At 37.4% G+C, this 18,898-nt stretch overlaps 1 protein-coding gene across 4 annotated transcripts in view; it reads left to right on the plus strand.

Annotated features, from left to right (window-relative positions):
* ATP7A (ATPase copper transporting alpha) overlaps positions 1-18,898 on the plus strand; it is a 191,110-nt gene that overhangs the window by 58,556 nt on the left and 113,656 nt on the right. For all 4 annotated transcript variants that reach the window (XM_043570976.1, XM_043570977.1, XM_043570978.1 and 1 more), the window contains exon 2: positions 12,641-12,781. In XM_043570976.1, the coding sequence (XP_043426911.1) occupies positions 12,662-12,781 (120 nt within the window). In that variant the 5' untranslated portion in view covers positions 12,641-12,661. The remainder of the gene's footprint in view (positions 1-12,640; positions 12,782-18,898) is intronic.

Genomic DNA, 18,898 nt, shown 5'->3' on the forward strand with positions numbered 1-18,898 from the left:
AAGCAGGTGAGGGTCAGAGAGAGAGGGAGACACAGAATCCGAAGCAGGCTCCAGGCTCCAAGCTGTTAGCACAGAGTCCGAAGTGGGGCTCAAACTCATGAACTGTGAGATCATGACCTGAGCTGAAGTTGGACGCTTAAGTGACTGAGCCATCCAGGCACGCCTTAAGAATTCTTACAGGGGCGCCTGGGTGGCGCAGTCGGTTAAGCGTCCGACTTCAGCCAGGTCATGATCTCGCGGTCCGTGGGTTCGAGCCCCACGTCAGGCTCTGGGCTGATGGCTCGGAGCCTGGAGCCTGTTTCCAATTCTGTGTCTCCCTCTCTCTCTGCCCCTCCCCCGTTCATGCTCTGTCTCTCTCTGTCCCAAAAATAAATAAACGTTGAAAAAAAAAGAATTCTTACAATGAGGGGCACCTGAGTGGCTCAATCAGTTGCACATCTGACTTCTGCTCAGGTCATGACCTCGTGGTTCCTGAGCTGGAGCCCCACATTGGGCTTGGTGCTGTCAGTGCAGACCCTGCTTTGGATCCTCTGTCCCCTTCCCTCTCTGCCCCTGCTCTCACTCTCTATCTCAAAAATAAATAAACATAAAACATTCTTATAATGAAATAATTTAGGCCAACAAAGAGTATAGGGATCCTGTAACATAATTGTATATCCACTACAAGCCCTAAGTATGTATGTATGTATGTATGTATGTATGTATGTATGTGTTTATTTTTATTTTAAAAATTTCCACTTACACCTTTTTTTAAAAATATAATTTATTGTCATATTGGCTTACATACAACACCCAGTGCTCATCCCAGCAAATGCCCTCCTCAGTGCCCATCACCCATTTTCCCCTCTGCCCCACCCTCCCATCCACCCTCAGTTTGTTCTCTGTATTTAAGAGTCTCTTGTGGTTTATCTCCCTCCCTCTCTGTTTGTAACTATTTTCTCCCCTTCTCTTCCCCCATGGCCTTCTGTTAAGTTTCTCAAGATCCACATATGAGTGAAAACATATGATATCTGTCCTCTGACTGACTTATTTCACTCAGTATAATACCTTCCAGTTCCATCCATTTTGCTGCAAATGGCATGACTTCATTCTTCCTCATTGCCAAGTAGTATTCCATTGTATATATAAACTACATCCTCTTTATTCATCAAGTGATGGACATTTAGGCTCTTTCCATGATTTAGGTATTGTTGAAAGTGCTGCTATAAACATTGGGGTACTTGTGCCTCTATGCATTAGCACTCCTATGTCCCTTGGATAAATTCCTAGCAGTGTTATTGCCGGGTCATAGGGTATATCCCTTGGATAAATTCCTAGTTGTGCTATTGCTGGGTCATAGGGTAGTTCTTTTTTAAATTTTTTGAGGAACCTCCACACTGTTTTCCAGAGTGTACATAGCCTAAGAATTTAAGCATTACATCTATAGTTGAAGTTCCCCTTTGTGTTCCAGTTGCCTCCCTTCCTCCCTCCCCAAAGTCCTGAATTTGGTATTTATCCCTCCTTTGCACATTTTTATATTTTGACTAACACTGCTACATGTGTACGTATACAGAAACAATATATGGTATTGTTTTATGTTTTATGTTTCTAGACTTTTGTATCTACGTGAAACTTTTTTTATTTCCTCAACTATGTTGATTAGATTTATCCATGCGGTTGCTTATATTTCTAGTTTCTCAACCTCTGTACTATTGACATTTGGGGCCAGGTAATTGTTGTGAGTGGATTTCTTGTTCATTAAGGGTGTTTAATAGTATCCTTGACCTCTACCCACTAGATGCTAGTAGCATCTCCCCCTAGCTCCCAGTTGTGATAACTAAAAAATCTCCAGACTTTGCCAGATGTCCTTTTGGTGGTAAATTCTCCCCTCCCAGTGAGAACCATTATTTTAGTTCATTCATTTTAACTACTATACCTTTCTCCACTATAATATATGCTACTGCCTATTTTTATATTTTCTGTTTAACAGACATTTAGATTATTTCACTGTTGCAATGAGCATTCTTGTTCATGTTTCCTCTGCACATGGGTGAAACTTCTGTAGGGTGATATGCCCAGGAGTGAAAATGTTAAGTTCTAGTATATACATATCTTCAGCTCTACCAGATATTGCCGGAGAGTTTCCATAATGGTTGTGCTAATTTATGCTCTTACCAGCTGAATAAGAAAGATTCTGTTGCTCCACATCCTCACTGACACTTGGTATTGCCAGATTTTGAAATTTTTATCTACCTGGTGGGTGTAGATTATATTAATCATGGTTTTAATTTGCATTTACTTGATTATAATTTATTAATCCAGAAACTTTTCCAAAATTATGAGGACTAACTATTTTAGAAGTATTTAAAAATTTTTTAGCTTCTGTGATCAGCTTCAAGATGTGGTTTTGAGCAGACTTCATATATATGTGTCATATTTGTACTCAACTTATGAAATTTGTGTTTCTAAACCAGAGATGATGATCTAGTCATAATCCTGTTCTTCCTTTTAGAAAATGTTATTACTGTGTGGTAATTACCAGGTGTGTTTAGGGAGTGGCTGAAAATACTTTTTAATAACCAGAAGTTCTTTCCCTCGTTGTTGGATGCTGTTCTCAGAATCACTTCATTCCTAATAGCTGCATGCCACATTTGTTCTTTGATATTGTGATCTCCCAGAAGCCTACATTTTTTTAAATGTTTATTTATTTTTGACAGAGAGAGACAGAGCATGAGCGGGGGAGGGGCAGAGAGAGAGGGAGACACAGAATCCGAAGCAGGCTCCAGGCTCTGAGCTGTCACCACAGAGCCCGATGCGGGGCTCGAACCCACAAACTGCGAGATCATGACCTGAGCTGAAGTCAGATGCTCAACTGACTGAGCCACCCAGGCGCCCCTATTTTTTTCTATACCATATGAAATTGTTTATGCTCTTACTCTGTTTTCTGAGTCATTTTGCTAAATGCAATGGGAGGTTACAAAAGTTTTCCTTACTTTGTACGTATCATTGAGATTTAAAATTCAAAAGATAGACATAGCATATATTACAAAATCAATTGGAGTTATGTATATAGGAGTAGTATGAGGGAGATAGAATTCTTTTGAGCTTTTGCATGTAAAGGCCCATTAAAGTAAAGTTTTGAAAAAAAATGGAGGTGAATTATGAAGGTAGGAAGAAATATATATTATTCATGAATGATTTAACATGCTTAAATCAGGATTTAACCAGAAATGTGATTGTATTAATGTAATTTTCACTCGTGCTCAGAAATTCTTTGTTCCCCAATACATACTTTCAGGTGAATTATCCAGTTATTTTAAAAGTGCCTTTCTGTTTTGTCTCTCTCAGTTCCTCAGTAAGCCTGAGAGATGCTCTAGTACTTTGGTCTGGGACATACCCCATAATAAAACTGTATTTAAGTTTTACATTTCTAACTAAGCAAGTAAACAAGCCTTCATCTGCTGAATGCATTGTATTCTAAAAGTGTTTTTTTTTTTTTTTTTTTTTTTAGCAATTTGAACTTAACATTTTCCCATAAAACAATTTAGTCAGTTTTGGTAATGGACCCAGATCAGCCCTCAAAAGCCCCATTTGACCCATAACCTTATCTGAGTTACATAATACTAAGTCTGAGTGTTCTGTCCTGGAGCAGGCAGACATGTACTACAAGAGGAAAGAGAAAGGGTCTCCTTTTTTTTAAACAAAAATTTAAGTTTATTTATTTATTTTGGGAGAGAGAGAGAGAGCAACAGAGAGAGAGAGAGAGCGAGAGAGCACAAAAGTGAGCATGAGTGGGGTAGGAGCAGAGAAAGAGAATTCCAAGCAAGCTCCGTGCTGCCAGCACAGAGCCCAACATGGGGCTCAAACCCACAAACTTTGAGATCATGACCTGAGCCAGGATCAAGAGTTAGACACTTAACCGACTCAGTCACCCAGGTGCCCCAAAAGAGTCTCCTTTTTAAGGCAGAGGACTGACCATAACCAATATTTTGATAGGGTCTGTTTGTTTTAGACATTATTCTACTTCCCTTTTTATACCCATTACTGCTATGGAGAGTGACCCTCTTCCTAGCCCCTAATGTCTTTATATTGTTCTTAAATACCACACTTTGGACTTTTCCCTTGGGACCGTGAGTTCCCTTCATCCAAGTATCATTTGTTCACAAGTACCTGCCTTTCCTGTCCCATCTGGGCTTTGTAGGTATTAGGAGGTATAATTTTAGCTATGAGTCCCTTAAACTATCAAAGAGGAATTTGTACTTTGAAAAGAGAATATAGTGTCTCTTTTTTTTTAATGTTTGTTTAATTTTGAGAGAGAGCAAGCAAGGTAGGTGCAGAGAGAGAGGGGGGGACAGAGAATCTGAAGCAGGTTCCATGCTGACAGAAAAGAGCCCAGTGCGGGGGTTCAAACTAATGAACCATGAAATCATGACCTGAGTGGTAGTTGGATGCTCAACCTCGCACACTCAACTGACTGAGCCACCCAGGCGCCCCTGAGGAGATACTATCTATTAAGACAACTGACCTGGATTCTTTTTTTTTTTTTAATTTTTTTTTTCAACGTTTATTTATTTTTGGGACAGAGAGAGACAGAGCATGAACGGGGGAGGGGCAGAGAGAGAGGGAGACACAGAATCGGAAACAGGCTCCAGGCTCTGAGCCATCAGCCCAGAGCCTGACGCGGGGCTCGAACTCACGGACCGCGAGATCGTGACCTGGCTGAAGTCGGACGCTTAACCGACTGCGCCACCCAGGCGCCCCTGACCTGGATTCTTGAACAAGTCACTTCATGAGGGAAAAGAGATAGGACAGGGGCTGTTGTAGATTAAATGAGACTAAAAAGAAACAACCAAATTCAGTGTGTGAACTTTGTCTGGATCCTGATTTGGGAAAAATAAAAGCTGTGAAAGATGTTTTTGGGACATTTGGGGAAATTCAGATAGAGAATTTGTATTAGATGATGTACAATCATTAATTTTCTTAGCTTTGGTAATAATGTGGTGGTTATTCAGGAGTCCTTATTTTTTGGAAATGCACGTTAGAGTATTAGGATTTCTAAAACTTATATTCAAATAGTTCAGAACAAAATAGGGCTAATATAACAAAATGTTAACAAATGTTGAATTCATGCAGAGGATATACAGATAGATGTTCATTGTACTATTACAGCTTATACATGTGGTTGAAGTTTTTCATAATAAAACTTTGGGGAAAAAGGAAATAGATGTATTGATGTAATTTCTAAATCTCAAATGTTTATAATAGTAAATTCAGGCAGTATGGAGAATTTTTTTTTTTTTTGAGCTGGATTAGCTAGTTCTAACTCCTCTAAACTAATTCAGGTCTACTATTCTCTTATTTCGCTTATCATTCATTCAGAGATTCAGATTTTATCCTACTGACAGCAGCTGTTGTGGCTGGAGGAAGGATGATAGAGTTTCATAAGGCAGTGACAACTTACTTTTACAGTAGATTGTAAATCATAGATGATCAGAATGTGAAAATCTTTGGCAATGTGCTTCATTAGAGATCATGAATTTTTAACCTGGAATAAATGCTGCTTCAGGTCATTAAAAACAAAACTTATGGGAATGCAAGCTGGTGTAGCCACTCTGGAAAACAGTATGGAGTTTCCTCAAAAAACTAAAAATAGAACCACCCTATGTCTCAGCAATTGCACTACTAGGTATTTATTGAAGGGATACAGGTGTGCTGTTTTGAAGGGACACATGCACCCCCATGTTTATAGCAGCACTATCAACAATAGCCAAAGTATGGAAAGCGCCCAAATGTCCATCAATGGATGAATGGATAAAGAAGATGTGGTATATATACACAGTGGAGTATTACTTAGCAGTCAAAAAGAATGAAATCTTGCCATTTGCAACTATGTGGATGGAACTGGAGGATATTATGCTAAACAAAATTAGAGAAAGACAAAGATCATGTGACTTCACACATATGAGGACTTTAAGATACAAAACAGATGAACATAAGGGAAGGGAAGCAAAAATAATATAAAAACATGGAGGAGGAGAAAACATAAGAGACTCATAAATATGGAGAACAAACAGAGGATTACTGGAGGGGGTGTGGTATGGGGGGGGTGGGCTAAATGGATAAGGGGCACTGAGGAATCTACTCCTGAAATCATTGTTGCACTATATGCTAACTAATTTGGATGTAAATTAAAAAAAAAAAAACCTCCAAAATTAGACAAAATGTATTCTCTTATATTGAATAAGTATTGTAAGTCTATGTAAAAATAGGTAATAATTTTAATACTAGTTTCATAAGAATTAGTGGGCACAACTGAATTGTTAACTATCATATTTGTAATAGCTTTAGCTGTAACTTTAAAAGTAAATAACTTGGGAGTGCCTGGCTGACTCCGTTGGTAGGGCATGCAACTCTTGATCTCAGGGTCATGAATTTGAGTCCCACGTGGGATGTAAAGATTACAAAAACAAAGAAATTAATTAAAGTAAATAACACCAGGCTTCCAGTTATGGAATGAATATGTCATGGGATAAAAGATACAGTATAGGGAATACAGTCAATGGTATTGTAATAGTGTTGTATGGTGACAGATGGTAGCTACACTTGTGGTGAGCATAGCATAACATATGGACCTGTCAAATCACTGTGTTGTATACCTGAAACTAATGTAACATTGTGTGCCAACTATATCTCAATAAACATAAATATAAAAAATAAAGTAAAAGAGTAAATAACACAAATAGACTAATAATTATGAACCTATTTCAGGTAAAGTCACAGTATAAATTACAATTTTTCCATAATGAATGATAGTTGAATGAAATTAAGACAGAATGGTGAGTTTAAGGATTAATTTTTCTTTAAGCTTTTCTAACTTTTTACATTTTAAAAGTGAATATATAGAAAAGAGTATGAAGGGTCCTTAAAAAATTAAAAATAAAATATAATTTAATTTTTAAATTAAAAATTAAAATTTTAAATTAAAAATTAGAAAAATTAAAAATAGTCCAGCATTTCCACTTCTGGGTATTTATCCAAAAGAAATGGAATTGCTGTCTCAAAGATAATCTGCACCTCCATATTCACTGCAGCATTATTTATAATAGCTAAGGCATGGAAACAACCTAAGTGTCCATCAGTGGATGAATGGACAAGTAAACTGTGGTGTATAAATACATACATTATTCAGCCATTCCTTGTTTTTAGAAGGAAATTCTGTCACTTGCAACAGTGTGGATTGAGGGCATTATGCTAAGTGAAATAAGTCAGAGAAAGACAGATTCCATGTGAGCTCACTTATATGTGGAATATGAAAAAACCAAACTCATCGATACAGAGAACTGATTGGTGGATTGTCTGAGGTGGGTTTTGGAGGTGGGTGAAGTGGGTGAAGGTGGTCAAAAGGTATAAAATTCCAGTTTTAAGATAAATAAGTCCTAGGCATGTAATGTACAGCATGATGACTATAGTTAGCAATACTGCATTGTATAATGAAAGTTGCTACGAGAGTAAATTGTAAATCGTAAAGGTTCTAATCATAACAAAAAAATTAACTGCATGGTGATGGATGTTAATTAAACTTATGGTGGCAGTCTTTTTGCAATATATACATATATCAGATCATTTTGTTTTATACCTAAAACTAAAATAATGCTACATGTCAGTTATATCTCAATTAAAAAAATGACTAGAGGCAACAAAAACAACAACAACAACAAAATACATACATTGGACATCATCAAAATTAAAAACTTTTGGGCACCAGTTAACATATACTACAATGGCTAGAATTAAAAAATCAGATAATAACAAGTGTTGGTGAGGAGGTGGGGAAATTAGAACCCTCATATGCTGCCAGTGGGAATGTAAAATGGCACAATTGCTTTGGGGAACAGTGTGGCAGTTCCTCAATTAAAACAGTTACAGGACCCAGCAATTTCACTCTTAATTATTATCCAAGATGAATGAAAACACAGACATTTATACATAAATATTTATAGCAGCCTTATTTTTAGTAGTCAACAGATGAAGCAACCTAAATGTCCATCAGTTGAATGGATAAACAAAGTGGTATATCCATACCATGGAATTTAATTCAGCCATAAAAAAGAAATGAAATGCTGGCACATGCTACAACATGGATGAACCTTGAAAACATTATGTTAAGTGAAAGAAGCCAGTCACAAAAGACCACATATTATATGATTTCATTCATATGAAATGTCCAAAAGAGGAAAATCTATACAGACAGAAAGATTAATGGTTGCCTGGCAAGGGGGGTGGGAGGTTTAGGTGGGAGGGTGATACCTAAAGGGTCTGGGGCTTCTTTTTGAGGTGACAGAAATGTTTTAAAATTCACCATGGTGATGGTTGCACATATCTGAATATAACACCTATTGAATTCTATACCTTAAATGTGTGAATCATATGCAAACTGTATTTCAGTAAAGCTGTTTAAAAAAATGGTCCTTGGAAAACTTGACATCCACATGTAAAAGAATGTAACTCAGATCTCTACCACACACTACATACAGCAATTAACTCAAAGTGGATTAAAAGACCTAAATGTAAGAGCTGAAACTACCAAACTCTTAGAAGAAAACATAGAAATAAATCTTCACGACTTTCAGTGTGACAGTGGTTTCTTCTATAGGACATCAAAAGCAAAGCAACAAAAGAAAAAAATGATAAATTTGGCTTCATCAAAATTAAGTTTTTAAAAATGTTTTATTTATTTTTGAGAGAGAGAGAGCGCTAGTGGGGGAATGGCAGAGGGAGGCAGAGGATCGAAGCTGGCTCTGCACTGACAGCACAGAGCCCCATGTGGGCTTGAACTCACGAACCCTAAAAGCATGACCTGAGCTGAAGTCGGGCACCTCACTGACTGAGCCACCCAGGAATCCCCAAAATTAGGGTTTTTTGCTTCAAAGGATGCCATCAAATAAGTGAAAACAATGAAGTACAGTTACATTCTACACATTGTTAAGCCTTAAAAATATTATGTTAAGTGAAAGAACTCAGACACACAAAGCCACATATTAAATGAATCAATTTTTATGAAATTAACCAGGATAGGCAAATCCATAGAGATAGGAGGTAGATTCATGTTTGCCAGTAGCTGTAAGGGGACTGAGGAGTGACTGCTGATAGGTATGGATTTCTTTTGGGGGTCATGAAAATGTTCTGCAGTTACATGGTCATTATGATTGCATATCATTGTGAATATTACTAAAAACTGAATTGTATTACTAAAAACCACTGAATTATACATCTTAGGGTGAATTTTATAGTGTGAATTATATCTCAAGAAATAATACATATAATGAAAAATATGTGCTGAAAACCAATTAACATTTGAAAACAAATTATCCTCAAGGAACTTCTGCGATTTTAGATATTTGGAAATTATATTGATGGTCCAGTTGTTCAAAGCTCCACAGAAATCCATCAAAGAAGTAAGGAGTCCACTTACCTGTTTTGTTAGGAGCAGAGGATGTGGTTCTGCAGCAGTTTCTGTTTGTTTCTCAGAGCTTAGAAAGCTAAGATGATGTAGTAATTGTTTTTATACCACTTGGAGTAAATTTATTGCAAAGAAATGTTTTAGTTTACATAGTTTCTCATCAATTTTATTTTATTTTTCAACGTTTATTTATTTTTGGGACAGAGAGAGACAGAGCATGAACGGGGGAGGGGCAGAGAGAGAGGGAGACACAGAATCAGAAACAGGCTCCAGGCTCTGAGCCATCAGCCCAGAGCCTGACGCGGGGCTCGAACTCCCGGACCGCGAGATCGTGACCTGGCTGAAGTCGGACGCTTAACCGACTGCGCCACCCAGGCGCCCCAAATTTTATTTAATTTTAATTGGTTTTATATTGACATAATTTAAAATGTAAAAGCTTGCCCCCTCAACCACCCAGTCTCTTTTCCTCCCTAGAGGTAACTGTGATATTGCTGATTTTTTTTTTGTGAGTCTTTCTAGAAATATTTTTACATAGCGTTCTTATTTAAAAAAAAATCCATCTTGTAGTTTAGCATTTTTAAAGGAAATGTCTTTGGGGGCAAAAGGGAGTCAATATAAATCACAGTATTTGTAACCCACTTTTGGGTTCTGTAGTTGGCCATTGTTAATTTTGACAAGTCTGAAACACTTCAGTGTCTCTAATTTTTGATTATGGTCACAAAACAGGATCTTTATCCAAGGGCATGGAGAACCCTCTAATGAATATTGGATAAGACTTGTATTTTTATTTGTACTTCAATTTTAGCTGATAGCATCTTAATAATAACTGATTATTTCCTGCTCTTCTTCTTTTCTCTCATCACTGGTTTGGGTAACAGTTTTACTTTACTTCAATATTCCTCTTATACAAAATGGTGTTTTCTACATAATTTGAAATCTTTGCAAAAGAGTTTTTTTTTTTGCAAATCTGTATTATTTGCAAGCTCCTTAGATTGAGCTAATGTATTCTTACAAATATAATTTTTCTTAAATAATTTAACATTTTCTAATTAATACCCTAAACACGAATAATCTATGGTGCTCTAAGAGAGGCCCTCAGATATATATTGGGAAGTCTCTAATTTTTTCCTGAGTAATTTCTTAAGCCTGATTCTAGTGCTACTTTATTGTAATCATTTCACACTAGCCTCTAACAAGAAGAGTTTTATAGAAAGATGTTCTTACTTGTTTCTTGAAATTTTCATTTATCTTCATTGTTCTGTATTGGTTTATTTAATATTCTTTATTGTCTTTTTCCCTCTACTGTTTTGAAAGCTATATATTGTATTTCTAGTCTCCCACCAGTTACCTTCAAATTTTTAACATATATTCCTAACAAAATCTAAGGTTTATCTCTTTCTCTTTATACATTCCGAACAAAGACAAGGGATCTCAGAATGTCTCAACTATAATAAACTCCCATCCCTATTATTGTTTTCTGTTATTTCAGGTCCACTATACTTGTGTGAGTGAGTGTGTGTGTGTGTGTGTGTGTGTGTGTGTGTGTGAGAGAGAGAGAGAGAGAGAGAGAGAGAGAGAGAGAGAGAATACATTCTCATGGTACAAAATTCAAAAGATACAAAGGAAACTAGATCTTTTTTTTTAACATTTATTTATTTTTGAGACAGAGAGTGAGAGAGCATGAACAGGGGAGGGTCAGAGAAAGAGGGAGACACAGAATCTGAAACAGGCTCCAGGCTCTGAGCTGTCAGCACAGAGCCCGACGCGGGGCTCGAACCCATGGACCATGAGATCATGACCTGAGCCGAAGTCGGACGCTTAACCGACTCAGCCACCCAGGTGCCCCTAGATCTTAATTGTTTTCACCACACAACAAGAAGTGGTAATTAAGTGACCTGTTAGACATGTTAGCTAATGGAGGTAATCCTTACAATATATCAATATATCAAACCAACACATTGTATACCTTAAACTTATACAATGTTATGTCAATTATATCTGAACTTTAAAAGAGGTACGAAAGGTTACATACTGAAATTTTCCACCTTTATCCCCTGACCATTTAGTTCCTCTCACAAGAGGAAAACACTGTTTCCATGGGATATATTAGGTTGATCTATATGAAATAGGCAGTATTCAACTATTTTGATAAACAACAATGGCAGTTTCATATGGTTCAAACTAATATCAGTGGGAAAAAAATATTCCTGCCTTCATGGAATTTTCATTCCAGTGGGATGTGTATTAGTTAATTATTGCAGTGTAACAAATTGCCTAAAACTTTTGTGGCTTGAAACAACAAACCTTTATTATATCACAGTTTTTGTGAGTCATGAATTTGGGAATGGTTTAGCTTGGTGGTTCTGGCTCAGGGTCTCATGAGGTTGTAGTCAGTATGTCGGCTGCGGCTTCAGGCATCTAAAGGCTTAATTAAGTATGAAGTATCAGCTTCCAAGATGGTTAACTTACCTGGCTGTTGGCAGGAGATCTCAAGTTCTTGCCTCACAAACCTGTCCATAAGTCTGCTTGAGTGTCCTTATGACATGACAGATGGCTTCCCCCAGATAAGGCCATTCAAGAGAGAGGACAAGGAGGAATCCACAGTGATTTTCCCCCCTCCCATAGTGCCTTTTATGACCTAGTCTTGAAAGTCATACTTGTCTATTTTACCATATTCTGTCTGGAAGCAAGTTGCTGAGCCCAGGCCCCACTCGGGGAAAGGAGTTAAATTCCACTTCTTGAAGGAAGGAGTAACAAAGAATTTGTGGGAATATTTTAAAACCACCACAGGAACACCAATAATAAGCAATAAACATAGTAAGTAATTAATGGAGTGTATTAGAAGATGATAAATTCTATGAAAAAAAAATGAAATAGAGCAGAGGTAAGGGAAATCAGAGTGTATGTGTGTGGAAGGGATGTGGATTGCAACAGGTTATTCAGTGTAAAACTCATTAAGAGAATTAGATTTGAGTGAAGACTTGAAAGAGATGAGGAAGTTAGCTAAGCAGAAATCTGTGAGAAGAAAGTCCAAACCAAGGGAATAGCTAAAGCAAAGGCCTTTAGGTGGGGGTGAAACAAGATGAGAGGAAACAATGCTAACCATATATTATTAGTAAAATATTTTCAGATGAGAAGGTTGGGGGGTAAAGTTGAGGAAGGATTATTTCCATGGCTGAAATTGTTCATTGTTTCTAATAGGAATGTAAAGAAGAAATCAAGATGGATCGAAGTATGGTTGTGGATTTGGTCACCATCTCTGTTGAGGGGATGACATGTGGTTCCTGTGTTTGGACCATTGAGCAGCGGATTGGAAAACTGAATGGCGTACATCATATTAAAGTAAGTTAGCCTTTGGACATCAGTGATTTCAAATGCTGTTGACTGGAATTCTAGAAAATTACTTCTAACACTGAGATAGGAGCAGACACACTGAAACATTTGGCAATAAAGGCTCTGAAATATTAATATAGTCACTTTGTCCCTTTAACTTTTCTTTTTATAAAAAATAAGAAATTATATATTTTTTCAACTTAAAAATATCTGAAGATGGAATCATGACATTATTATGATTGTATATTTATAGTTTTATATTTTGTAAGTATACAGATGCTTATACACTTTTTATTATTCTTAATCTCATACTGAACTAAAATATATGTTTTCAGAGAAAGGGTTGTGGGCTTTCGTCTCTTAAATAGAATGACAATTATTATGTGAAATAATAATGTAATCTTCCTTAAGCACATGCATACAAAGTATAACAGTAATTTTCTAAGCTTTTTCACTTCAATTTTTAAAAAATGTTTCTAGTGTTTTTAAAGATATATATTTTTTAAATGTTTATTTTTGAGAGAAAACACACATGTGTGTGTATGTGTACGCACATGATTTGGGGAGGGGCAGAGAAAAAGGGAGGAGAGAATTCCAAGCAGGCTCCCTGCTATCAGCGCAGAGCCCCATGCAGGGCTTGATCTCACAAACCATGAGATCATGACCTGAGCCAAAATCGAGAGTTGGACACTTAACCAACTGAGCCACCCAGGTGTCCCATGATTTTATATGTGTGCTTTAAGTAATCTCTACACTCAGTGTGGAGCTTGAACTCACAACCCTGAGATCAAGATTTCATACTCTATCAACTGAACCAGCCAGGCGCCCCTTTCACTTCAATTTTTAATTGCAAAAATAAAATCGACTCTTGTTAGACCATCTTAACACATTCCTGCTATAATTCATCTTAGAATGTTACTTAATGAAAAAGAACGGTGTATATCTATCTATCTATCTATCTATCTATCTATCTGTATGTATGTATGTATGTATGTATATATATTCTGATTTGTCTGCAATGAACACGAATTGTTAATATAGCTATTATAAATAAATAAGAAAAGCTAAACAACTTTGTTTCACACCTTCTAAACATAAGAATCAAAAGCCCCCAAGTCAATACAAAACTACCCTACAGGGAATATAATGATGCCATCCCCGCTCATATCTTATAAAAACTTTTTTGAATGTTTATTGTGTTCATTTTTTGACATAGACATATGTTAATGCTGCAAGGGGTTTTAGATACGACTTCAATAATCTAACCTCCTTATTTTACAGATTAGCAGATGGAAGCTTAGATAATGGAGTGACTTGTGCTAAATTACACAGCTACCTAATACCAAAACAAAACTAGAACTCAAGTTCCATGATTCCTGGGCCATGTGTGTTTTCTGGTCATACAGTCTGCAGATGCATTTTAATTTGCATATGGTTCTCAAACTGATCATTTCCAAATTATTCTCTCACATAAGTTCTGAAAAAAATTAATCATCATATAGGTGCTTCTTACATCAAAGTGATGTATTAGCTTTGTATCACTAATCCCTTTAAATTCTTCTTGGAATAATTGTAGTATTTTTACTGTGAGAAACCTTGATTTATGTTTTGTCATTACTTTTTTAAACTTTTTATTTCCGTGTTCATAAAAATGTCTTTGATTTTTAAAGCCTTTGGGGTAAAATATGTTTTGATTCATCTTTACCCTATAATCCAGATTTCTCAGTCTCAGCACTATTGACATTTCAAGCTGGATAATTCTTTGTTGTTTGAGGGCTGCTCTGTGCCTTGTAGCATGCTTAGCAGCACCCCTGGCTTCTATGCACTGCATGCCAGTAGGCTTTTCTTATGTTTGTGACAACCAAAATGTCTCCAGGCATTGCCAAATGTCCTCTGTGGGCAGAATTGCCCTCAGTTGAGATTCACTGCTTTAGACCCTTCTCAGAGAACTTACTACACACCCTTTGGCTATTCAGTTAGTATTTGATGATGGTGAATTGATTTATTGAATAGGCTTATGTGCCCCTTTCTCTTTGTATGAGCTTCTTACAGTTCCTTTTGCCAGTGACAGGTATAGTGAGCAGTGGTTCACAAATCATAACATGAGAATCACCTGGAGGACTTGTTAAAACATGTTTCTGGCCCTACCCTCAGAGTTTCTGTTTTAGTAGGGCTGATGGGGCCTGAGAGTTTGCATTTCTTTTTTTTTAAATTTAAGGTTTATTTATATTTGAGAGAGAGAGAGAGAGTGCACAAGCAGGGGAGGGGCAGAGACAGAATATGAAGCAGGCTCCAGGCTCTGAGCTGTCAGCACAGAGCCCGATGCGGGGCTTGAACCCACGAGCCAAGAGTTCATGACCTGAGCTGAAGTTGGTCACTCAACCGACTGAGCCACCCAGTGCCCTGAGAGTTTGCATTAAAAAAAATTTTTTTAATGTTTATTTCCGAGACAGAGCATGAGTGGGGGAGGGGCAGAGAGAGAGGGAGACACAGAATCAGAAGCAGGCTCTAGGCTCTGAGCTATCAGCACAGAACCTGACGCGGGGCTCCAACTCACGGATCGTGAGATCAGACCTGAGCTGAAGTCGGTCGCTCAACCAACTGAGCCACCCAGGCACCCGAAGAGTTTGCATTTCTAACAAATACCCAGTTAACTCTAATGGTGCTGGTCTTGGGACCACAGTTTGAGACCTGTTATATTGCATGAGATATAATTACACTAAAAAATATTTGTTTATCTGAAATTTAAATTTATAACTTGGTGTCTTCTGTTTTTTTTTTTAATAAATTTTTTTATTTATGCATTTTATTTTTAAAATTTTTTAATGTTCATTTTTGAGAGAGAGAGAGAGAGAGAGAGAGAGAAAGACAGACAGAGCATGAGTGGGGGAGGGGCAGAGAGAGAGGGAGGCCCAGAATCCAAAGCAGGCTTCAGGCTCTGAGCTGTCAGCACAGAGCCTGATGCAGGGCCCAAACTTAAGGAGTGCGAGATCATGACCTGAGCCAAAGTCGGATGCTCAACCGACTGAGCCACCCAGGTGCCCCAGCATTTTATTTGTTTTTAAAAAAATGTTTATCCACTTTTGAGAGAGAGTGAGTGGGGGAGGGTCAGAGAGAGAGTGAGAATCCCAAGCAGGCTCTGCACTGTCAATGCAGAGCCTGATGCAGGCCTCGAACTCATGAACTGTGAGATCATGACCTGGGCCAAAACCAAGAGTCAGACACTTAACTGAGCCATCCAGCCTCCCCTATTTTATTTTTTTAAGTAGGCTCTATGCCCAACGTGCTGCTTGAACTCATAACCCTGAGATCAAGAGTTGTATGCTCTGATAACTGAGCCAGCCAGGCACCCCTTGGTGTCTTGTATTTTTATTTGCCAAATCTGGTAACTTTACTTTGTATCTTTTTTTTTTTTTAACATTTATTCATTTTTGAGAGAGAGAAAGAGACAGAGCATGAGTGGGGAAGGGGCACAGAGAGAGAGAAGGAGACATACAGGATCTGAAGCAGGCTCCAGGCTCTGAGCTGCCAGCACAGAGCTCGATGTGGGACTCGAACCCATGGGCTGCGAGATCATGACCTGAGCTGAAGTTGGATGCTTAACCAACTGAGTCACCCAGGTGCCCGTTTGTTTTGTTTCTTAATTTTCACATAAGTGAAATCATATGGTGTTTGTCTTTCTCTGACTGACTTATTTCACTTAGCATAATACTGTCTGTCTAGCTCCACCCATGTCATTGCAAATGGCAAGATTTCATTCTTTTTTATGGCTGAGTAATATTCCATTATACATATATATACACCACCTTTTCTTTATCCATTTATCAGTCAGTGGATGTTTGGGCTGTTTCCATGTTTTGGCTATTGTTGATAATGCTGCTATAAACATCAGAGTACTTGTACTCCTTCAAACCTGTATCCTTTGGGTAAATGCCTAGTAGTGCAATTGCTGGATAGTAGGATAGTTCAATTTTTAACTTTTTGAGGAACATCCATACTGTTTTCCAGGGTGTTTGTATCCAACAGTGTAAGAGGGTTTTCTTTTCTTTGCATCCTTGCCATCACATGTTGTTTCCTATATTAAAAAAAAATTTTTTTTAATGTTTGTTATTTATTCTTGAGAGAGAAAGACAGACTACGAGTGGGGGAGGGACAGAAAGAGAGGGAGACACAGAGTCTGAAGCAGGCTCCAGACTCTGCTGTTAGCAGAGGCCAATGCAGGGCTTGAACTTGTGAACCACGTGAGACATAACCTGAGCCAAAGTTAGACGCTCAACCTACTGAGCCACCCAGGTGCCCCTCCTGTATTGTTAATTTTAGCCATTCTGACTGATGTGAAGTCATATCTCATTCAAGTTTTGATTTGTATTTCCCTGATGATGACTGATGTTGAGCATCTTTTCTTGTGTCTATTGTTCATCTGTTTGCTTTCTTTGGAAAAATGTTCATATCTTCTGTCCATTTCTTAACTGCATTATTTGTGTTTTTGGTGTTGAGTTTTATATGTTCGTTATATGATTTGGATACTAATCCTTTGGCAGATATGTCATTTGCAAGTTTCTTCTCCCATTCCATAGGTTATCTTTTAGATTTGTTGATGATTTCCTTCACTGTGTGGAAGCTTTTCATTTTGGTGAAGTCCCAGTAGTTTATTTTTGCCTTGGTTTCCCTTGCTAGAGGAGATGTACCTAGTAAGAAGTTGCTCCAGCTGAGGACAAAGAGGTTGCTGCCAAAATCTAGAATTTTGATGGTTTCTTGTCTCACATTTAGATCTATCATCCATTTTGAATTTATTTTTGTGTATGGTATAAGGAAGTGGTCCAATTTCATTCTTCTGCATGTTGCTCTCCAGTTTTCCCCACACCGTTTTTTGAAGAGACTCTTTTTTCCTTACATTGGATATTCTTCCTGCTTTGTCAAAGATTAGTTGGCCATACATTTGTGGGTTCATTTCTGGGTTTTCTATTCTGTTCCATTGATCTATGTGTCTTTTTGTGCCAGTACCATACTGTCTTGATCACTACAGCTTTGTAATATAACTTGAGGTCTGGAATTGTGATGCCTCCAGCTTTGCTTTTCTTTTTCAAGATTGCTTTGGCTATTTGGAATCTTTTGTGGTTGCATACAAATTTTAGGATTGTTTGTTCTAGCTATGTGAAAAATGCTGATGATATTTTGACAGGGATTGCATTAAATGTGTAGATTGCTTTGAGCAGTGGAATTCCATGAGTATGGAATGTTTTTACATTTCTTTGTGTCATCTTCAATTTCTTTCATGAGCGTTTTATAGTTTCTAGAGTATAGATCTTTTACCTCTTTGGCTGGTTTGTTCCTAGGTATCCTATGGTTTTTGGTACAGTTGTAAATGGGATGGATTCCTTGATTTCTCTTTCTGCTGCTTCATTATTGGTATATAGAAATGCAATACATTTCTGTATGTTGATTTTATATCCTGCAACCTCACTGAATTCGTGTATCAATTATAGGATTTTTTTAGTGGAGTGTTTCAGGTTTTCAGTATAGAATATCATGTCGTGCAGATAGTGAAGGTTTGACTTCTTCCTTGCCAATTTAGATGCCTTTTATTTTTCTTTTTGTTGTTTGATTCCTGTGGCTAGGACTTCCAGTACTATGTAAAATAACAGTGGTGAGAGTGGTCATCCCTGTCTTTTTCCTTACTGTAGAGGAAAAGCTCTCAGTTTTTTCCCCACTGAGAATGATATTAGCTGTGGGTATTTTATAAATGGCCTTTATTAGTGAGAATGATATTAGCTTTGGTGATTTTATAAATGGCCTTTATTATGTTGAGGTATGTTCCCTCTAATCCTATTTTGTTGAGGGTTTTTATCACGAATGGTTGTTGTACTTTGTCAAATGCTTTTTTTGCATCTATTGAGAGGATCATATGGTTCTTATCCTTTCTTTTATTAATGAGGTTTAGCACATTGATTTGCAGATGGTGAACCACCCTTGCAGTCCAGGAACAAATCCCACTTGATCGTGGTAAATGAGTCTTTTAATGTAGTGTTGAATTTGATTTACTAGTATTTTGTTGAGAATTTTTGCATCCATGTTCATCAGGGATACTGGCTTTTAGTTCTCTATATTAGTGGAGTCTGTCTGGTG

This window comes from Prionailurus bengalensis, chromosome X (genome assembly GCF_016509475.1).
Source record: "Prionailurus bengalensis isolate Pbe53 chromosome X, Fcat_Pben_1.1_paternal_pri, whole genome shotgun sequence".
NCBI classification, from domain to species: domain Eukaryota; kingdom Metazoa; phylum Chordata; class Mammalia; order Carnivora; family Felidae; genus Prionailurus; species Prionailurus bengalensis.